The 21500-nt window shown below is 44.4% G+C and overlaps 1 protein-coding gene and 1 pseudogene across 2 annotated transcripts in view; one reads left to right on the top strand and one right to left on the bottom strand.

Moving 5' to 3' along the window:
- The window catches only part of EDIL3 (EGF like repeats and discoidin domains 3), a 905544-nt gene that overhangs the window by 475720 nt on the left and 408324 nt on the right, over positions 1-21500 (top strand). For both annotated transcript variants that reach the window (XM_040421516.1, XM_040421515.1), the window contains exon 4: positions 20299-20412. In XM_040421516.1, coding sequence (XP_040277450.1) covers positions 20299-20412 — 114 coding nt within the window. The remainder of the gene's footprint in view (positions 1-20298; positions 20413-21500) is intronic.
- Positions 4827-5003, bottom strand: LOC120992986 (annotated as a pseudogene).

The raw sequence follows: 21500 nt of genomic DNA, 5'->3' as shown, positions 1-21500 counted from the left end.
AGACTGTACTGTGTGCACACCACTCATATAGGGTGACACAGTACCTTGCAGATAAAGAAGTCATTTAATTTTTACCCTTTAATATAATTGCAGTTGCCTGCCAGTGTGTGTCAGGCCCACAGACTGTACTGTGCCCACTGCCAGTGCCCACCACTCATATTAGGTGGCACAGCACCCACAGAAAAAAAAGTCATTAAATTTTTTCTCTGTAATATAATTGCAGTTACCTGCCAGTGAGTGTCAGGCACACAGACTGTACTGTGCCCACTGCCCACCACTCATATTGGGTGGCACAGCACCTTGCAGATAAAAAAGTCATTAAATTTTCCCTCTGTAATATAATTGCAGTTACCTGCCAGTGAGTGTCAGGCCACAGACTGTACTGTGCCCACTGCCCACCACTCATATTGGGTGGCACAGCACCTTGCAGATAAAAAAGTCATTAAATTTTTCCTCTGTAATATAATTGCAGTTACCTGCCAGTGTGTGTCAGCCCCACAGACTTTACTGTGCCCACTGCCCACCACTCATATAGGGTGGCACAGCACCTTGCAGATAAAAAAGTCATTACATTTTTTTCTCTGTCATATAATTGCAGTCGTCTGCCAGTGTGTGTCAGGCCCACAGACTGTACTGTGCCCACTGCCCACCACTCATATCTGGTGTCACAGTAGCTTGCACGCATAGTACCACTAATCTAAAAAATGACAGGCAGATGCAGGCCACCCCGTAGGGGCCGTCGTGGTGCTGTGATTTCCTTTGGCCCTAGAATAATGCCCAGTGTTCAGAGGCCACGTACCCTGAACTCGAAAAATTCTGAGGACATAGTTGACTGGCTTAAACAGGACACCTAATCTTCTACAGTTTCCGCTCTGAACCTTGACGCACCATCCTCCTCCAGCTCAGCTTCGGGCACCTCTCAAGTTACCACTCGCCCGCCCACCGCCACCACCAACACTAGCACCACAGCCGCTTCACTTGATCTGTCAGGGGAGTTATTTACACATCAGTTGGAAGAAATGAGTGATGCGCAACCATTATTGCCAGAGGATGTAGATAACAGGGATATGTCTCAGTCAGGCAGCATTACACACATGGATGTACGGTGTGATGATGATGATGTTGTACCCGCCGCTGCTACCTTTGCTGAGTTGTCAGATACAAGTGAAGAGGTTGATGATGACGATGTGTCCGTGGATGTCACGTGGGTGTCCGCTAGAAGAGAAGAAGAACAGGGGCAAAGTTCAGATGGGGAGACAGAGAGGAGGAGGAGACGAGTTGGAAGCAAGGGGAGGTCATCGCAAGGAGCTAGTGGCACAATCAGACAGCATGTATCAGCACCCGGGGTCAGCCAGACAGCACGCCAATCAAGGCATGCTGTTGCCACCACCAGAATGCCGTCATTGCAAAGCTCAGCAGTGTGGCATTTTTTTTGTGTGTCTGCCTCTGATAACAGCAATGCCATTTGCAACCTGTGCCAAAAAAAACGGAGTCGTGGGAAGTCCAACACACTCCTAGGTACAACTGCTTTGCGAAGGCACATGATCTCACATCACAAACGCCTATGGGATCAACACATGAGTACAAGCAGCACACAAGCTCAAAGGCACCATCCTCCTTCCTGGTCCAGTATCTTCAGCCACATCAACCACTGCTGTCCTCCTTGCCCCCTCTCAACCACCCGCCACTCCGCCTCTCACCTTTAGCAGTTCCTGCTCATCTGCCCACAGTCAGGTGTCTGTCAAGGAAATGTTTGAGCGTAAGAAGCCAATGTCACAGAGTCACCCCCTTGCCCGGCGTCTGACAGCTGGCTTGTTGGAACTCTTAGCCCGCCAGCTTTTACCATACAAGCTGGTGGAGTCTGAGGCCTTCAAAAAATTTGTAGCTTTTGGGACACCGCAGTGGAAGGTACCCGGCCGAATTTTCTTTTTCACAAAAGGCAATCCTCAACCTGTACTCTATTGTGGAAAAGGAAGTCATGGCATGTCTGGCACACAGTGTTGGGGCAAGGGTCCATCTGACCACTGATACCTGGTCTGCAAAGCACGGTCAGGGCAGGTATATCACGTTCACTGCGCATTGGGTAAAACTGCTGATGGCTGCCAAGCATGGAATGCGTGGCTCTGCAGCGGAGTTGGTGACACCTCCACGACTTGCAGGCAGACCTGCTGCCACCTCCTCTACTCCTCCTACTCCATCCTCTTCGCTAACCTCCTCGGCTGAGTCCTCTTCTGCTGCTGCGTCTTGCTCCACATCAACTTCACCCCCCCCAGCTCCCCAGGGGCTATTCCACATCCCGGATACGACAGTGTCACGCCGTCTTGGGGTTGACTTGCCTAAAAGCAGAGAGTCACACCGGACCAGCACTCCTGTCCACCCTGAACACACAGGTGGATCAGTGGCTGACTCCGCACCAACTGGAGATCGGCAAAGTGGTGTGTGACAACGGAAGCAATCTGTTGGCGGCATTGAATTTGGGCAAGGTCACACATGTGACGTGCATGGCACATGTGTTGAATCTGATCGTACAACGCTTTGTGTATAAGTACCCAGGCTTACAGGACGTCCTCAAGAAGGCCAGGAAGGTGTGTGGCCATTTCAGGCGTTCCTACACGGCCATGGCGCACTTTTCAGATATTCAGCGGCGAAACAACATGCCAGTGAGGCGCTTGATTTGCGACAGCCCGACATGTTGGAATTCAACACTCCTAATGTTCGACCGACTCCTCCAACAAGAAAAAGCCGCCAATGAGTATTTGTATGACCGGGGTGCTAGGACAGCCTCTGCGGAGCTGGGTATTTTTTTGCCACTTTACTGGACTCTCATGCGCAATGCCTGTACGCTCATGCGTCCTTTTGAGGAGGTGACAAACCTAGTCAGTCGCACCGAAGGCACCAACAGTGACATCATCCCATTTGTTTTCTTCCTGGAGCGTGCCCTGCGAAGAGTGCTGGATCAGGCCGTAGATGAGCGTGAAGAGGAAGAGTTGTGGTCACCATCACCAACTAAAACAGCCTTATCATCATCGCTTGCTGGACCTGCGGCAACGCTGGAAGAGGAGTCTGAGGAAGAGGAGTCAGAGGAGGAATTTGGCTTTGAGGAAGAGGAAGACCAACCAAAGCAGGCATCCCAGGGTGCTCGTTGTCACCTATCTGGGACCCGTGGTGTTGTACGTGGCTGGGGGGAAGAACAGACCTTCAATGAGATCAGTGAGGACGTGGAACGGGACATGAGTAGCTCAGCATCCAACCTTGTGCAAATGGGGTCTTTCATGCTGTCATGCCTGTTGAGGGACCCTCATATAAAAAGGCTGAAGGAGAACGACCTGTACTGGGTGGCCACGCTACTAGACCCCCGGTATAAGCAGAGAGTGGCTGAATTGTTACCGAATTACCGGAAGTCGGAAAGGATGCAGCAGTTCCAAAACAAGTTAAAAAGTATGCTTTACACAGCGTATAAGGGTGATGTCACAGCACAACGGGAATCTAACAGGGGAAGAGGTGAAAGCAATCCTCCTCCTACCACGACCACGCCGGCAAGGACAGGACGCTTTACAGACGTGTTGTTGATGGAGGACATGCAGAGCTTTTTAAGTCCTACGCATCGCCACAGCCCTTCGGGGTCCACCCTCAGAGAACGACTTAACCGACAGGTAGCAGACTACCTCGCCTTAACTGCAGATATTGACACTCTGAGGAGCGATGAACCCCTTGACTACTGGGTGTGCAGGCTTGACCTGTGGCCTGAGCTATCCCAATTTGCGATAGAACTTCTGGCCTGCCCCGCTTCAAGTGTCCTGTCAGAAAGGACCTTCAGCGCAGCAGGAGGTATTGTCACTGACAAGAGAAGTCGCCTAGGTCAAAAAAATCTAGATTACCTCACCTTTATTAAAAAGAATGAGGCGTGGATACCGAATGGACTGACAGTGGGGGATGCATTTGACTAAAAAAGGCCTGATGAGATGCCTTGGGCTAAAAATGGTCCCCACGCTGCTGTATTTAATCTCTGCATGCCGGATGACTTTCGTGACTTGTCCGCCACCAACTAGGGTTAAAGCCGCAATGTTTTAGTACACTTTCTGCCTGGAAAACATAAATTTTTCCGGCCGCTGCTACAGCACAGCTGCAGCTGCAATAATACCAAATTTTTCAGGCATGTGTACATGCCTAATTTTTTGGGCCTCTGGTGCTGCACTGTGGCTGCAAAAACAAAACAAAAAAAAGGCACATACATGTGTCAATTCCCCTTCGTGATCGTTACCTTGTTGTGGTGAAGGGGCTTGCGTATCACAATGAAGCGATCTCCTCTATGAGTGTTTTGGCAATGTTGGCACACCCCAGATGATAAGGTCGTTGCTTCATTGTGAACAGACCAAAAGTGATCGGCTGGATAATTTTTCATAGAAAAAACATTAATTTTCTTTGTGATCATCTAAGGTGATCATTATAGCCTACTAGGCCAACAATGGGCCCACACTGCAGAATAATTGCACAGTCATCACTACACCAAGATTGATGCATAGAGGAATAAAATTTATGTCATGAGTGTGTCAACTATTGACAACTCTTTGCGGTTTTCTAAAATCTATTCGATACACGTCCCCTGATAGGGGACGTAACAGGGATTAAACTGATAAGAATAGTACTACTTAACACACCACTCATATAGGGTGTTACAGTACATTGCACGGCGCACGCGCCGTGCCCCAAATTGGAAGTAAGAGGACCGACCAACCATCTTTTTCCATCTCCCGGTTCCTAAAATCTATTCGATACATGTCCCCTGATAGGAATAGTACTACTTAACACACCACTCATATAGGGTGGCACAGTACATTGCACGGCGCAGGTGCAGTGCCCAAAATTGGAAGGAAGAGGATCGACCAAACATCTTTTTCCATCTCCCGGTTCCTAAAATCTATTCCATACACCGGCCCCTGATAGGGGACAAAACAGAGATTAAACTGATAAGAACAGATTTTTTTAATTAAAAAAAAAGAGGACAGCCTTTTGGCCGCGTTACTGAACGCTCATGCACAATGGCTGTAGGCTCATGCGTCCTTTTGCGGAGGTGACAAACCTGGTCAGTCAAACCCAAGGTAACATCATCGACCTCATCCCATATGCGTTTTTTCGGGAGCGTGCCCTGCGAAGAGTGCTGGATCAGGCCGTAGATGAGCATGAAGAGGAAGAGTTGTGGTTACCATCACCACCAGTAGCAGCCTTGTCGTCGTCGATTGCTGGACCTGCGGCAACGCTATCACGGTCGGCGTGACTATCACATACGTGACACAGAGGGAGGGAACAAGGAAAGCCCTGCCCAAGTGAGAGGGAAGGTGGTGACCCCTGACTCACCTAGCGGCTGGCACCTGGCTGCCCTGACGTCCCTAGACGGGTTCCTCACCCGAACGCCGATCATGTGCCTAAAGCCCTGGCTTTCCCTAAGCTGAGCCCTAGATAGTGAACAGGGCGGTGGGAACACTAGTCCGCACCACTAGCTCTAAAGGAAAACACCAAGGGAAGGACAGACAATACAAACTCAACATATAATCCCAGATGGGCGACAACAGGAGACAACAAGAAGCCCAACAGGGATCCGGAGGGTAGCACTCTGGAACGACAACCAGGATTCACAACTCCAGTGGGTCAGTATAGATGTCCAGGCAGGAAGCTCTATAACTGGCAACTAGAGAAGAGTGAGGGGAGAATATAAGGAGGTTAGGAGTGGCAGACAAGAAACAGCTGAGGAGGAGAAGCTACGGATCCCTGATTGAGACAAAAAGGATAGCAAGGCAAACACAGAAAACAATCACTAAGAAACAACGTGATCTTTAGATATAGAGCGCACAGCCACCCGCTGCGACCTCATGACCCCGGGTATAACAGAGTCAGACTTGGCTCTTGATACCCTTGTGACAAACGCAGAGAGAGGAGTCTGAAGAAGAGGAGGAAGGTGGCTTTGAGGAGGTGGAAGACCAACCACAGCAGGCGTCCCAGGGGGCTTGTTGTCACCTTTCGGGGACCTTTGGTGTTGTACGTAGCTGGGTGGAGGAAGAGACATTCAATGACGTCAGTGAGGACAAGGAACGGGACATGGCTAGCTTGGTATCCAACCTTGTGCAAATGGGGAGTTTGCGGTTGTGCAAATGGACTGTTTGCGGTTGTTTGCGGTGCATTAAACGGGGAGTTTGGTCTGTCAGAGTTTGGTCTGTCACTATGAAGCGGGCGTAACCCTTACACTACCTGATCGATACAACATCATACCTGATCGTATACACACACTGGATGTTTTAAAGCACGTTATTCCAAACAATTTAGGAATGTTAGGTGATTTATGCCCTTTATGGATTAAAACCCGACTCTGCGTCAACTACGTAATTTTCCATGGGAGTTTTGCCATGGATCCCCCTCCGGCATGCCACAGTCCAGGTGTTAGTCCCCTTGAAACAACTTTTCCATCACTATTGTGGCCAGAAAGAGTCCCTGTGGGTTTTAAAATTTGCCTGCCTATTGAAGTCTATGGCGGTTCACCCGTTCGCGAACATTTGCGGAAATTCGCGTTCGCCGTTCGCAAACGGAAAATTTTATGTTCGCGACATCTCTAATGGCTGACTGCTGCTGGAGGTGGAAGTGGAGGAGGAGGCGGCGGAGGAGGAGAAGCGGGGGTTGGAGCCAGTAACATAGCTGCTGGTGGAGACCCTGATGGATGTAGGGCATGCAATCTTGGGCGTGGGTAGCACCTGTGCCATCCCAGGGTACGACTCACTCCTGGCCTCCACAACATTCACCCAGTGTGCGGTCAGGGAAATGTAGTGTCCCTGGCCACTAGCACTTGTCCATGTGTCCGTGGTTAAGTGGACCTTCCCAGTAACTGCGTTGGTCAGGGCATGGGTGATGTTCTGGGACACATGCTGGTGTAAGGCGGGCACAGCACACTGTGAAAAATAGTGGCGGTTGGGGACTGCGTACCGAGGGATGACCGCCAACATCAGGCTGTGGGAAGGCCTCAGTGTCCACAAGCCTAAATGGCAACATTTCAAGGGCCAGTAATTTTAAAAGTTGCGCTTTTATTGTTATGGCCTTTGGGTGGGTGGATATTTGCGCTTGCGTTCAAATGACTGTGCTATGGACATTTGGACACTGCGCTGGGACAGGGAAGTGGATGTTGTTGCTTATGGTTCATGCGAAGGTGCAGGGCGAGGGGCATCCGGGCCTGCGCCTTCGACAGGGTATTGGCCAGCAGTGCGTAACACAGGGGAAGAGGAGGCAGTGGTGTGACCCGCAGACCCAGATTGTGGACCCAGGTGTTCGGCCTTCTTATTAGGGTGCTTGGATGCCATGTGGCGGATCATGCTGGTGGTGGTGAGGTTGCTAGGGTTCACGCCCCGGCTCATTTTGGGATGGCAAAGGTTGCAAACGTTCACTCTTTTGGCACAGGTTGCAAACTTTCACTCTTTTGTCGTCTGCACTTTCCTCAAAAAGGCACCATACTGCGGAACACCTACCCCTTGGCAAGGTAGATTTATGCATGGGGGTGCTCGGTGTAATGGTTGCGGGCCTGTATGGTGTGAGCCGACTTCTCTCTTTTGCAAACCCACTGCCTCCCCCAGCCTGTTTTCCGTTTGCTGTATAGGCCGAATTATGCAGTGGTGAAATTTTTCATTTCAAAGCAAACTCCGCTGCTCTGTATCTCTTGTGAAATCAATGTCTCCAACTATGCCCCTCGCGCGATTTACACCAAACACATTATTTTCATGTAGAGATCCAAGAATTATGTTAGAGGCATGTAGTGTATGCAAGCCATGTGCGACCCCTCTCATCACTATCAAGCTGTTCTACACCTGGGCAAACAGAGTCACACAGGGGAGGAACTGCTCCGTGTCCTTCATCAATAAATCGAATCCTGGCTTTCTCCAACACAAAATCAGAACCATGGTGACCAACAACAGGAATAACATGGTGTCTGTGCTGCGTCAAAGAGGGCTGAGCCAAGCGCCCTGCACGGCACACGTGTTCTATCTGGTTGTCAAGCGGTTCCTGAAGTCTTCCACCCATCTGCAAGACAACCTAAAAATGACCAGTAAACTTTGCATGTACTTCAGCCACTTGTACACTGCAAAGCACACCCTCCTTGAGCTGCAGTGTCAGAACGGCATCCCCCAACATAGGCTGATATGCGACGTTTCCAACCGTTGGCATTCCACCCTCCATATGTTGGACCGACTGTACGAACAGAGAAAGCCCATCAACAAATTTCTTGATGATCCAAGAGAACAGGGGTAGTCCCCTGTGTAACTTCGATGTCAGCCAGTGGCAGCTCATGCGTTACACCTGCCATTTGCTCAAGCCCTTTGTGGAGCCCACGTTATTTGTCAGTCGCCAGGACTTTGGGATGAATGATGTCATTTCACTGACTCAAAGGTAAGGATGTAATTCCTGGACTCAAAGGTAAGGATAGAGATCCACTGGCTGTGCTCATACAGATTTCATCCAAGCCTCCACTCACCAAGGCAAGCACAGAAGACCGGATTGTGTGGACAAGTTGGTTCTGCGGGACGTACAGAGAGGACGATCTATTGGAGGTGTTAACAAAGAAATTTACTTGGCTCCCGCTCTTCCTGTATAACTGCTCTGAGGCGCTCACGGCTATCGTAGGGACGTGGTTCCAAAGAAACTTTGACAGTTGTTTCAGTAAGCTGGTGATCAGTTCTCAGGACCTTATGTGGCTAGCAGCGATGTGGACCGGGTATGACTTGTCTGGATTAGTGTCGGCCACAGAGTTTGTTTTCTCTGTGCCCATCAAACCTCGCATGGACATTTCTTATGCCATCCACGCAGAGGACTTAAAGACTTTATGGAATGATATTCATAAATGAAAGGATGAGGTCACGTTAGAGGAAGTGGATAATTTATTCCAATGTCTTTACCCCGCATTTCTTCAGACACTTTAGAATCCACTAATAAGCAACCCAGCTCATCAAGGAATGAGCTGGAGTGGGCTTGTTTGCTGGACTATACTCCAGTTATCAGCCATAACCCCATACATTTCATGATTAATATGCATTACCATCCTGGTCACCCCAACACTGGTCGTCAATCCATTCTTGTTGATGAAGCACTTTGTTTTCTTCAGTTTGTCTTTTAAATCTTGTGGTTTTGCCCCTTCTGTGTTGTATTTTATGTGTGTTAATGTCCTGTTTGATAAAATAAAGTTTTTTTCTCTCCATTCAAAAAAAAAAGAAGAAGAATTGGCTTGTGATTTGGTAGCCAAAAGCAGGAGTGGGTACAAAACACAGAAGACATGCAAATATTCCATTCACGTGTCATCTTTGTTTTAGATCCACTCATGTTTTTTTTTTGGCTTCAGCAATACTGGTGGATTACTGACCAAATGCTGACTGAGTGAAGGCGTATGCTCCACAGACAGGATACGTTTTTTGGGGGTTATTGTTCTGACTGATCAGAGGAAGGGCAAAATAATCAGTGACATCAACACAAACTTACTGCTGACACCCTCTCCACTCTGTCGGGGGGCTTTACTTGTATAAGCGTTTAATAGAACAGGTTCTGTAGACATCTATGTGGAATCAGCTGGGGACCGTGTAAAAGGAGTGCACTTCTTATTAGTGCTAACATTGACCTTTAAGGCTGAGTTCATACTTGAGTTATTGGGTCAGTTTTGGCCCTGTGACTGCCCAAATAAGTGAAGTGTGCAGTGATTCTAAGAGCGACGCCTGTCATCTACATGTCATACAGACTCACAGTATTATTTCACTACCACATCAGACTCCCTATGCCTGTTACTGCAAGGCACAGTGTTCTACACCAGTATAAAGGCTCTCTGCAGCCCGTAAATAGCAATTTTTTAATGTAATTCGCCGCAAATTTATATGGATCGATCAGAATTTTTCCCAAAAAATTCGGGGAACCAGCTAATCGAATTTTAAAAAAATTAGCTCATCTCTACAAATGACTGGTTTTACTTAGGGCCAAACCCTAAGGGCAGTATTCTGGTGCTCTCCTGGTTGCACCCAGTTCCGCATAACCAGGGGAGCACTGGAATAACGTCCTTAGGGTTTGGCACCCAGAATGTTGGCACCCAGACCCAAACCCGGTCTTCTTTACTGAAGTTCGGGTTTGGGTTCGGTGTTCTGTAGATTTTCTTATTTTCCATTATAACATGGTTATAATGAAAAATAATAGCAATCTTTAATACAGAATGCTAAGTAAAATGTCCATTAAGGGTTAAAAAAATAATAAAAAATTACCTCATCCACTCGATCGTGCAGCCATCATCATCTTCTTTCTTCTTTTTGCAGGACCTGCAAAAGGACCTGCGCTGACGTCATCACGCTCACCACGTGGTGAGCACGGTGACGTCAGCTCAGGTCTTTTTGCAGGTCCTGCAAGAAGAAGAAAGAAGATGAAAATGGCTGTGCGATCAAGTGGATGAGGTAAGTATTTTTTATTTTATTTTTTAACCCTTAATATAATGGAAAATAATAAAGTAAATGGACTTTAATGGGGTCCCGGGGCTAATCTCATCATCTCCTTAGCAACCATCCGTAAAAATCGCATTGAATCCACACTTGCTTGCGGATGCAATGCGAGTTTCACGCAGCCCCATTCACTTCTATGGGGCCTGCATTGCGTGAAAAATGCAGAATATAGAACATGCTGTGATTTTCACGCAACACACAAGTGATGCGTAAAAAACATTGCTCATGTACACAGCCCCATTGAAATGAAAGGGGCAGGATTCAGTGCGGGTGCAATGCATTAACGTCACGCATTGCACCCGTGCGGAATACTCGCCTTTGTGAAATGGGCCTTAAAGGGGTTTTCCCATCTCAAAGAATGGGGGCATATCGCTATGATATGCCTCCATTGTCTGATAGGTGCAGGTGCTATTGCCGTCTGGCCCATAGAAATTAATAGAATCATGGGCCGCGCATGCGCGGTGCGCTCCCATTCACTTCTATGGGAGCAGCGCTTGGTGGTGGACGGACAGCGCTCCCTGCTTCGTTCTCATTATAGGTGTGGGTCCCAGCGGTGGGATCCGCACCTATCAGCCAATGGTGGCATATCTTAGCGATATGCCCCCATTGACTGAGATGGGAATACCCCTTTAATAACTTTTCTCCAAAGTGCTTAATAATGACATATTTTCCTTAACCAGTAACACAGGCTTTTTTTTTTTTCTAAAGTCAGATAACTAGTCACTAATTTCTTCGCAGGAAGCTTTATTTATTCTATAGAAAATAATATGAGATCACTCTCAGAGAATTGTGGAGGAATGGGTCAACAGTTCTCCTGAATAAACTATCTAATGATAATTTCTAAATAGCTCACCTTGTTACAGACACATTTAGTTAAAGAACATTTTTCCTGAATCACTGAGTTAAGCAATTTGTGAAAAAGCACTTGTGACAGAAATAGCCAATTACTTTAATCAGGTTCAGTGGAGATGATGATGGTATTTTTGCCCTCCAGCTATATTTTTGCAGTGCTAAATTATATAGTATATACCATTCTAAAGAATTTCTTAGTGCTTTTATTTAAAGCAATTACATATGAAGTGACATTCCTGGAGTAACTAAGATAATGTAACCAGCAGAAGGATGCGGATGGATGAAGCAATGGGTATTTGTATATATTTCTAGGCCACATTATAATAACAGGCAAAATGGGAGGTTTGACTCTATAATTAAATGACAATCATTCTTGCATGTTTAATGTGTATTCGCTAGATATGATCAGTACATTTTCATGAAACATAGTCTGCACGCCTTTCTACTTTACTTTCCGGCTTTGTCTGACATTTCTCTTGAGCTCATCCATAATTTGAAACCAGTGTACAACACAGTGTAGATAATTATAGCGCATAATCCGTCTTGCTCATTCACAAAGAATCTGCCTATCCAAATTAGGGTTTTTATTAGAAGTCCTTGTAAAAGGGGATATTAATTATTAATATTTTGCTTACTATTAATAATAGGCGTAAGTCTTCTCTTGATGACTCCGCCTATTTATACTATAAAATAACTAACCCAGTTGTTGCTTTAACTTTGAACTGAACTACATGCGAATTACTACTACGGCGGCGACTACTACAATAAATGACTATACGCTGTACTATGAATAATAACGTATTTATTATACAATAACAAGTCTACCATCTAATTATTGCTATAACTATATATATTTATATCAATGGACATATAAATATATATACTTATAGTCGCACACAGTAATATATTAACAACACTCTAAAACACCTAACTACACTAAACACAATACAATATCTTACACAATTACACCCCAAACTCTACCTAAAAATACACTTACACACACACTATTAGCAGCTCCCTCCCTCCTGATGCTAGACTGTTCCTACGGCGTATCAAGGGGTTAAATACCAATTGGTGGCAGTGGAAATAACGAACAGGGATCAGGGCAACAGGGGTTAATGGTAATGATCAGGGCAGGGCAGCAGGGGTATAGGCAGGTCAGCAGTGAAGAGGTTACTGCAGGTGAATGCAGGACAGGGTATGTGAATTGCAGGGGTACAGTGGGAATGCAGGGGTTAATGAATATTGGTGGCCGTGGGAATGCAGGGGTTATCAGGGGAAACAAAGGGTTAATATTCGTTGGTGGTATAAGGAAAGGGTTACTCAGACATCCAGGGGTTAATGCTCATCTCCAGGGGTTCTAGCACGTTGTAGGGGATCATCCTTGCTTCAATGCTCGTTGTCCAATGGCTAATTCTCGCTCCAGAGGGGCTGCAGGGCTCAACTGATGAGCGCAGCGCCGCCAAACTATTTAAATCCAGCGACGCTCGATCCCGAGCGGCCCGTGCTTCAGGCATGCACACACGCCTGCAGGCAAGTCCACATGGGCTGGCACGGTAATATGACATCATCGCACCAGCCCGCGCGACCTGGCACGCGCTTCCAGGCTGAAGGATGATTTGATCCTCCCGCCTGTGAATTGTCCACGTATCAGTGGTGTAGTAGTTACTATGCGATTGGGGGAAATCTTGGCCGCATAACAAGTATATATATACTGTATATATCTATATACATATATATACACATATATAAATGAAATAAATCTGGGGCATAAATGGGCAGCAAATACCCATATACAATGAGCCCCACTGGACATTCAGGACCAACAAATCCTCACTGGCCATTCAAGGCCAATACATATAAGTATATTACAATGTATATATAAATATATATATATATATATAAGTATCACCCTTCCCGTGCCAATACACGTGGAGGTAGTGTGACATGGGTAAGAATCTATGACACAACTAAACATATCTTTAATGTGAATTATCTTGTGACGCAATTACAAGTACAAGTGAGGCACATTGAAACAATGTGCGTCATCTGTACAAGTCGTGCAGCTGATGACCACATTGAAAAACCGTGAAAATTCTAGCTAAAACCACGTGTTGTTCTGCTCACATGGCTCCCAGATATGCAGTCATAAGAAGCAATTTGTATGGACACCCTAACATTTAGTTAACCCATTAAATGAAACACACCTTTTGGAGTAAAATATAATTTATTGTATTATGTATCCAACTGGCTAATATAGTGAACCACCACTAGCAGCCTGATTTCCATTTCTGGCCTTCATCTGCTTGTTACGGGATCCTCAGGGGAAGGCAAATACATTTTTATTTATTTATTTATAAATACACATAGGCAAATATCTATTTATAAATAAACTTAGGCACATACTGTACATTTATATTTATTTATTTATTTATAAATACATTTAGGCAAATACATTTGTTTGGATATCCTACTCTAGGATAATGACATGAGCACCCCTGCACAGTGTGTGCACCTCTCAGAGCTACTTTGTTTAATCGTCTGTTAGGGGGCACCGAAGCAGCATTCTAATGTAAAGATGTTGTGTTGCTATTTCACACAGAATTTAAAAGTAAAAAAAATATACCCCTAAAATAATTAAAACATATGAATGTTAAAAAATATTACATAAAAGAATATACTTCATATAGAATAAAGGTGAGTTTGATGAGTCCCAGATCAGCTGCTTAAAACACGCAGCGTATTGCAGTGTTAGAGTCCGGATCTTTTGATCGTCAGCCGCTTGTTTCAATATAATCCAGTTTGTTCACATGGATAATTTCATAAATACAGTGCTGATATGACAAGTTCATATATACTAGTCCAGACAGTTATTTTTGTTTTTCATATGTGTGCTAGTATTTCTAGAGGATTATTGGGTCTAGGTTTTACGGACACTGTGTGGTCAATCACATACAGGAATTCCACTTTATATAGATCATGCCCGTTTCTCATGGATTATAGCATATCCACATAGTAGAAATGTTCAAATCGGAAGTTTTGTCAACTTGAATATGGATAATACTCACAATTCCAAGGGTCTGCGAGCTGTGGCGTCCCACTTCAGTGGGCTTACCTGGACTTGTGAGTGGTTACAGTTCTTTCATGTGTTCGCGGATGGCGCCTGTTTTCTCCATGTAGGAGTTTCAGCCTAATGCGGCTGTAATGAATCTCGGCGTCCCACGCTGTGCTCGATGTTGGCGTGAACACCTCCATTTTCTGGATATTGCAGATAGAGATAAATAAAGTTCTCAAAAACTTGATTTGGCCGCTTCAGTGAATTTAACAAAGAAATTTTCTTTGTGAAGAATTACTTTGTCACAGAGCGCATTTCCTTGTGAGTAGTGGGTGCAATGACGGGAAACGGCGATTGTGCCGTCTTCCCGTCTTTGAACCCCTCAGATACAGCGTTCATTGGTGATTGTGGCATCTGAGATGACCATTGAGGGCTGTCAGGGGTTAATCTGTTAAAAAAAACAAAAACTTATCCATTTGATGTAGAATAGTCTACTGCAGCCATCTTGATTGAATATCCAGCGCAAAATCTTGCGCTGTGCGTGTGGACGTAACCATGCTGACGTCATTTGTCACCACGCATGAGATTTTGCAAGGGATTTTCAGTCAAGATGGCCGCGTCAGACTCTCTGCTCACACGTGGATGAGGTGAATATGATTTTTTTATTTTTTATTGTCATTTTAGGGAAAATTGATTTGTTAGCACAAAGCATTTTCCTTGAAATTCGGATCGATGTCCACCTCGTGAACTTTGATTTTCTCAACACTAACTGCAGACACACAGCACATACACATTGTGACAAGCTCTTCATGCATGGTTAGTTCACATAGCAACAACTGGGTGGCCACACATCGACAATATATACCGTATATCTCCTGACAGAGTATTGTGAAATTACAGTGTGTTTGGTTTTTCAAAGTTGGTTATCTCATGCCTTAAATTTTGGCATATGTTAAGCCAATGAGGAACGGTAAGAAGGAACAAATATATATGTCATCAGATGAGTCAATATTTATTGCCATTTTTTACTTAACTTTTATTGGATGCTACATAATATAATATTAACATACAAGATCACAAGACTTCCCATTACCAGAATTTTATGCTATATTTCAGCATCTTGATAGATCTGAAAGTTGGCTCTTTAAACTTAGCTTGTGCCATACCAATTATCTAGGTTTCACTACAAACAGCATGAAACAGTCTATCCACAATCAGGACGATTTGAGTCCCCATTATGGATTTCGCTATAGAGAGAGGTATATTCTGCCAGACAGAATTGGCACCCAAGCAGCAGATCTCTCCTCTGTATCTGAACATTGTTTATTACACATCATGTTCATTACCTGCATTGATTTATTATATCTATACACAGCAGACCAGAATGAATAAATTGTCTTCCAGCTCTAAAAAAAAACTTTGCAAATCTACTAAAATGCCAAACTCACCTCGCAAAGACAGATAGCATTGAAAAAGAAAAAATAGCTATATGGTTTATTGGACAAGTCCATGAAATCTCTATAGAAGTCCAGGTGAAGTTTTATGTTTTGCTATTTGAATTTCTGTTTATTAGTGCTCCTGGTCAATCTTTGATGTCTGCAGTATTATTGGTGCAATTGGTTGACTGAGGATGGCCATGCACTTTAGATAATTGTCAAATGAGATTTAGGTAGGATTGGCTGACTATTAAATATGTATTGTTTGTGAGCCACCCAGCCATCCCACAACAGCTGATGTCAGGGGAAAGAACGACTAGACTGTTGGATTTCAACATTCCTAATTATTTGTTCCCACTACAGATAAGCTGACCTGTTACTTTCTTCTCGTAACCTATAATAGAGCCATCCTATATTTTATCTATGTATCTTATCAAAATGGCTGAATATTCAGTTCAGGTCCATTATATGACCTCACATGTTCCAGTAGAGGAACAGCCTGCCGGATTTCATTGCATCCAGCATAGTCGGAAAGAGTCATAGCACAACCAGGCCGTATTGAGTATATTGGGACCTGGCAGGGACCAGGCCTGTTTACAGCATTAGTGATGAGATTCGGCCAGAAAAATACTTCTGCAAGTAGCAATTTTTGTCCGGCTGAATCCCAGCACTAATGCTGGAAACAGGCCAGATCACTGCTGGGTCCCACTATAGTGAATGGGCTCTGGCGGGGAAAGGTAGTGCCTGGCAATGCCAGATACAATGAACTCCAGATTTTTACCACAGCTCTAACCTTTGGACTCATTAAGGCTCCATTCACACGTCCGTAATAATGGGTCCGCATCCGTTAAGCAAATTGCGGAACAGGTGCGGACCCATTCTTTCTCTATGTGGACGGAATGGATGTGGAAAGCACACTATGTGCTCTCCACATCCGCATTTCCAGAGCTCGCCGCCGATCTTCCGGTCCGGGGGCTCCGGAATAAAATAGAACATGTCCTATTCTTGTCCGCAATTGCGGACAAGAAAAGACATTTCTATGGGGGTGCCGGCCGGGTGTGTTGCGGGAACGCAATTTGTGGATCCGCAATGCACTACGGACGTGTGAATGGACCCTTACACACAGACTGACCCTTCAGACCAGTGATTGTGAACATTTTAGAGACCAAGTGCCCAAACTGCATCCCAAAACCCACTTATTTATTGCAAAGGGCCAACATGGCAACTTAGCCTGAATACCAATATAGTATATATTCCATGTACTTTATCATTTAGCTATAATAGCTGCCTACATTCAATGTGCTGCCTGTGCTGTTCATAGTGCGCCCTGTACTGATGAATGGCAGGAAAAGTCTAAGGTGTATTGGTACGCCATAGACTTTTTCCAGGGTGCGGGTACCCACAGAGAGGGCTCTGAGTATCGCCTCTGGCACCCGTGCCATAGGTTCACCACCACTGCTTCAGACTAATTTGCATTGAAGGGGTTATCTGGTTTCAGAAGGACACTGGACAACCAAGGGAATCCACCTTCAATAAAAAAGTTATCATTACTTACCTGGCTAACCTGAATGCCACTCCCGTTCTCCTAACCAGGATTGTTTACCCAGTGTTCTAACAAAAATTCTTACTTCATGAAAATACCTTACCCCTCGTGACTTCTGGGCGTGTGCGCCTCAACCTCCGGGGGTGTGCACTACCACGGCACGGGTAAGCTAAAATTACAGGGTGCCCTTAGTCACGGACAATGCGTGTGCACCCTTAGGGGTAAGGAGATCTGACAGTCTTTTTCCTTTACCCTCACACGGCACACTCGTGGATTGTGAAATCTCGTTACCCTCACAAGGGTTAGGATTATGCCCCCCAATATGCTGCACTCACCACCCACCCCCCTTGATGGCTGATAGTGCTGGGAGCAATAGGAGACTTCCCAATCTGCGTGTGCGCAGTGGGAGGGTAAGGAGAAAAGACCGTCAGATCTCCTTACCCCTTTGGGTGCACGCGCGGTGTCCGTGAGTCGGCGCTCCCTGTAATTTTAGCTTACCCGTGCCGTGGTATTGCACTTGCGCACCCCCGGAAGTTGAGGCGCATACCCCCGGAAGTCACGAGGGATAAGGTATTTTCACGAAGTAAGGATTTTTGTTTTGAACACCAGCTGTACTGGTGATGTCACACTGACCACATGTGACCAGTGCAGAAAAGTTAACAGATACTGGCCAGTATAATGGGAGCGACGGCACACCACTTCTTTATTGCAAGCAGATCTCCTGTGTTGTCCAGTTTCCTTCTGAAACCGGCCAAACCCTTTAAAGTGAAAGTTACTGAAAAAGCACAAATGAGACAATAAAGAGCTAACAGATATAATGTAACTGGAAATATATCCGAAACTGATGCTGAATAAATCTCAAAAATTGGTGACAGTTTCCAAACTTGTGATTATTGTCTGTTATAGTCTACAGCCAATGTATTTCAGAATGTAATTAAAAGGGGTTGTACAGGATCAAAAATGCTGCTTTCTTCCCAAATTAGGGTTATGTACCATTGTAGCTTAGTCCTAATTCCGTCAGTGGAGCTGAGTTGCAGTACAAGACTCAAACCAGGCACATATGTGGCACTATTTCTGGAAGAATGCAGCCATGTTTTGCTCTTGAAAGCTTAAAGTGTATTTTTACCAGAATAGAATGTATCCCCTATCCACAGCATAGGGGAGAAGCTTCTGATTGGTGGGGTCATTCATAAGAATGGAGCCAATAGAGAATTAATTAATTGGCAGTGTGCATGTTTTACTACTGCTTCATTTATTTGTGTAAATCGGGACCACCGTTTTTGTCTTAGTACAAGTTCTTTAAGTTATATTTTCAAGGCTCTTTAATGGGTCTGTACTGCTGCAGTTTTTTTTGTACTACAGTACAGACCAAAAGTTTGGACACACCTTCTTATTCAAAGAGTTTTCTTTAATTTCATGACTATGAAAATTGTAGATTCACACTGAAGGCATCAAAACTATGAATTAACACGTGTGGAATTATATACATAGCAAACAAGTGTGAAACAACTGAAAATATGTCTTAGGTTCTTCAAAGTAGCCACCTTTTGCTTTGATTACTGCTTTGCACACTCTTGGCATTCTCTTGATGAGCTTCAAGAGGTAGTCCCCTAAAATGGTTTTCACTTCACAGGTGTGCCCTGTCAGGTTTAATAAGTGGGATTTCTTGCCTTATAAATGGGGTTGGGACCATCAGTGGCGTTGAGGAGAAGTCAGGTGGATACACAGCTGATAGTCCTACTGAATAGACTGTTAGAATTTTTATTATGGCAAGAAAAAAGCAGCTAAGTAAAGAAAAACGAGTGGCCATCATTACTTTAAGAAATGAAGGTCAGTCAGTCAGCCGAAAAATTGGGAAAACTTTGAAAGTAAGGGCTATTTGACCATGAAGGAGAGTGATGGGGTGCTGCGCCAGATGACCTGGCCTCCACAGTCACCGGACCTGAACTCAATCGAGATGGTTTGGGGTGAGCTGGACCACAGAGTGAAGGCAAAAGGGCCAACAAGTGCTAAGTATCTCTGGGAACTCCTTCAAGACTGTTGGAAGACCATTTCAGGGGACTACCTCTTGAAGCTCATCAAGAGAATGCCAAGAGTGTGCAAAGCAGTAATCAAAGCAAAAGGTGGCTACTTTGAAGAACCTAGAATATGACATATTTTCAGTTGTTTCACACTTGTTTGTTATGTATATAATTCCACACGTGTTAATTCATAGTTTTGATGCCTTCATAGTCATGAAAATAAAGAAAACTCTTTGAATTAGAAGGTGTGTCCAAACTTTTGGTCTGTACTGTATATACTGTACTTGTATGAATGCTTGCTAATTCTTGACCATAGTCCTCCCCTATTTGTGAACCTGCCCCAAGGCTACCTTCATCTTTCACATTTTTTTTTTCCACATACAGTTTTTATTTTAGCCAAAGCTAGGATAAAGTCAGGAAAAGATAAGATGCCTAGCATTTCCTTGAGGCCATGTGCACTGGAACTTAAATCCTTGTCAAAATCCATATGTCTTAGAGGAATTTCATGCAAATGTCGTCCTGGATTTCACCTTTTTGCATTGTAATCAGAAGCAAATCCATTGCAGATCATAGCATGTTGCAGATTTTAAAACCCTCAGCATGTTCTAAATCAGAAAGGAATTTTTCAGCTGCCTGTAGATGGGGATTTTTCTAACCTCCTTTCACTTGCATTATATTGTACTTTGATGCTGATTTTTATTCTGGAATACAGACTGAAATCCTCATCACTTCCACTGTGAATGCGCTTGGCATTATACTTTTTGCGGTGTAGAATCTACTGGTTATAAAACATCAAAAAAAATTGCACAAAAACTGCAATATGTGAACTTATGTTATAATATATACAAGATCTTTACAAGTAAATAAATAAATAAATACTTTGTTTCTTTAGATGTAAACGAATGTGAAAGGGATCCATGTCGGAATGGTGGAATTTGCACAGATCTTGTGGCTAACTACTCTTGTGAATGCCCTGGTGAATACATGGGAAGGAACTGCCAGTACAGTAAGTAGATCTATTGATGGTTTGATACAATTATACCTGCAAGGTTCCAGTGCGGACAGACAAATTTATCGAAACATTTCCACAATTACTTAAGGCGTAAGGCTCATCTTGTCTTGGAATCCCGCTTTTACAACACGATCAGGCTGAGAATGTGATTTCTTTTGTAAGAGGCATGTTGCGTCTGATGAATAGAGGAGATATCAATCATGTGAGTCTGGTGTCTGCTTAATTTACTATCCAAATGCTCTGCATATCAAACATAATGCAGGCTCCTATCAGCTCTGCAGATCTGTGCTGTCTTCATGATAGGGACCAACATCTATTTTTCTATTACCGTGCTAAGGCAAATGCTTTCTTGTTAATCTCTTGAGCCTTCCATTGTAATCTTATATTGATGTATTGTGCTGCTGGAATGTAGCGAGCTGTATAGTTAATAGGATGTATCACTTTACACCATATACATACTGACAACCAAATAATACTGATGCTTCCATCAGGAAAGGGGTACAGATTTTTAAACTGAGTGGGGCAGATTTACTAATGAAAATGCACAATTCTTTGGCACAAAACTGGCGTGCCTGCCTAGCATCACATTTACTGTTTTACCAACTTTTCTAACCTTTGTGAGACTCATCCGACAATGGGTGTAGCCTAACTAGAAAAGGGGTGTAGCTTTGCTAGAAAGGGACATGACCTAAAAATGTTGTCACATATTTGGAATAAAACTAGACCAACTAATGATGGTGTAAACTGAGGCCTTGATTTATCATACCTTCACACCAGAATTCTGGCGTCAAAAAGTCGAAAAAATAGGGCTTTTGCGACTTTTTGCGCTCACGTGCACAAAATTTAAGCGATTGAACAAAATTTTGAGACTTTTTTGCACTCGCTTTTGCGCAATTTTGCAACTTGTCGCATTTTTACACCACTCACTCCAGTTTTGTAATGTGGTTAGAAAAGTGAATGTGGTTAGCGATGTTAATGAGTTTCCCTCCAGATTTTTTTATATTTTATTTTTTTAAAAGCTGCAAGGAGGAGTAGGAAAACTTGTCGCTTCTCTAGACAAAAGTGTTAGGTCTAAGGATAAA

The sequence above is a fragment of the Bufo bufo genome, chromosome 2, assembly GCF_905171765.1.
Source record: "Bufo bufo chromosome 2, aBufBuf1.1, whole genome shotgun sequence".
Lineage (NCBI taxonomy): Eukaryota > Metazoa > Chordata > Amphibia > Anura > Bufonidae > Bufo > Bufo bufo.
This window is presented reverse-complemented; position numbering and strand designations above follow the sequence as displayed.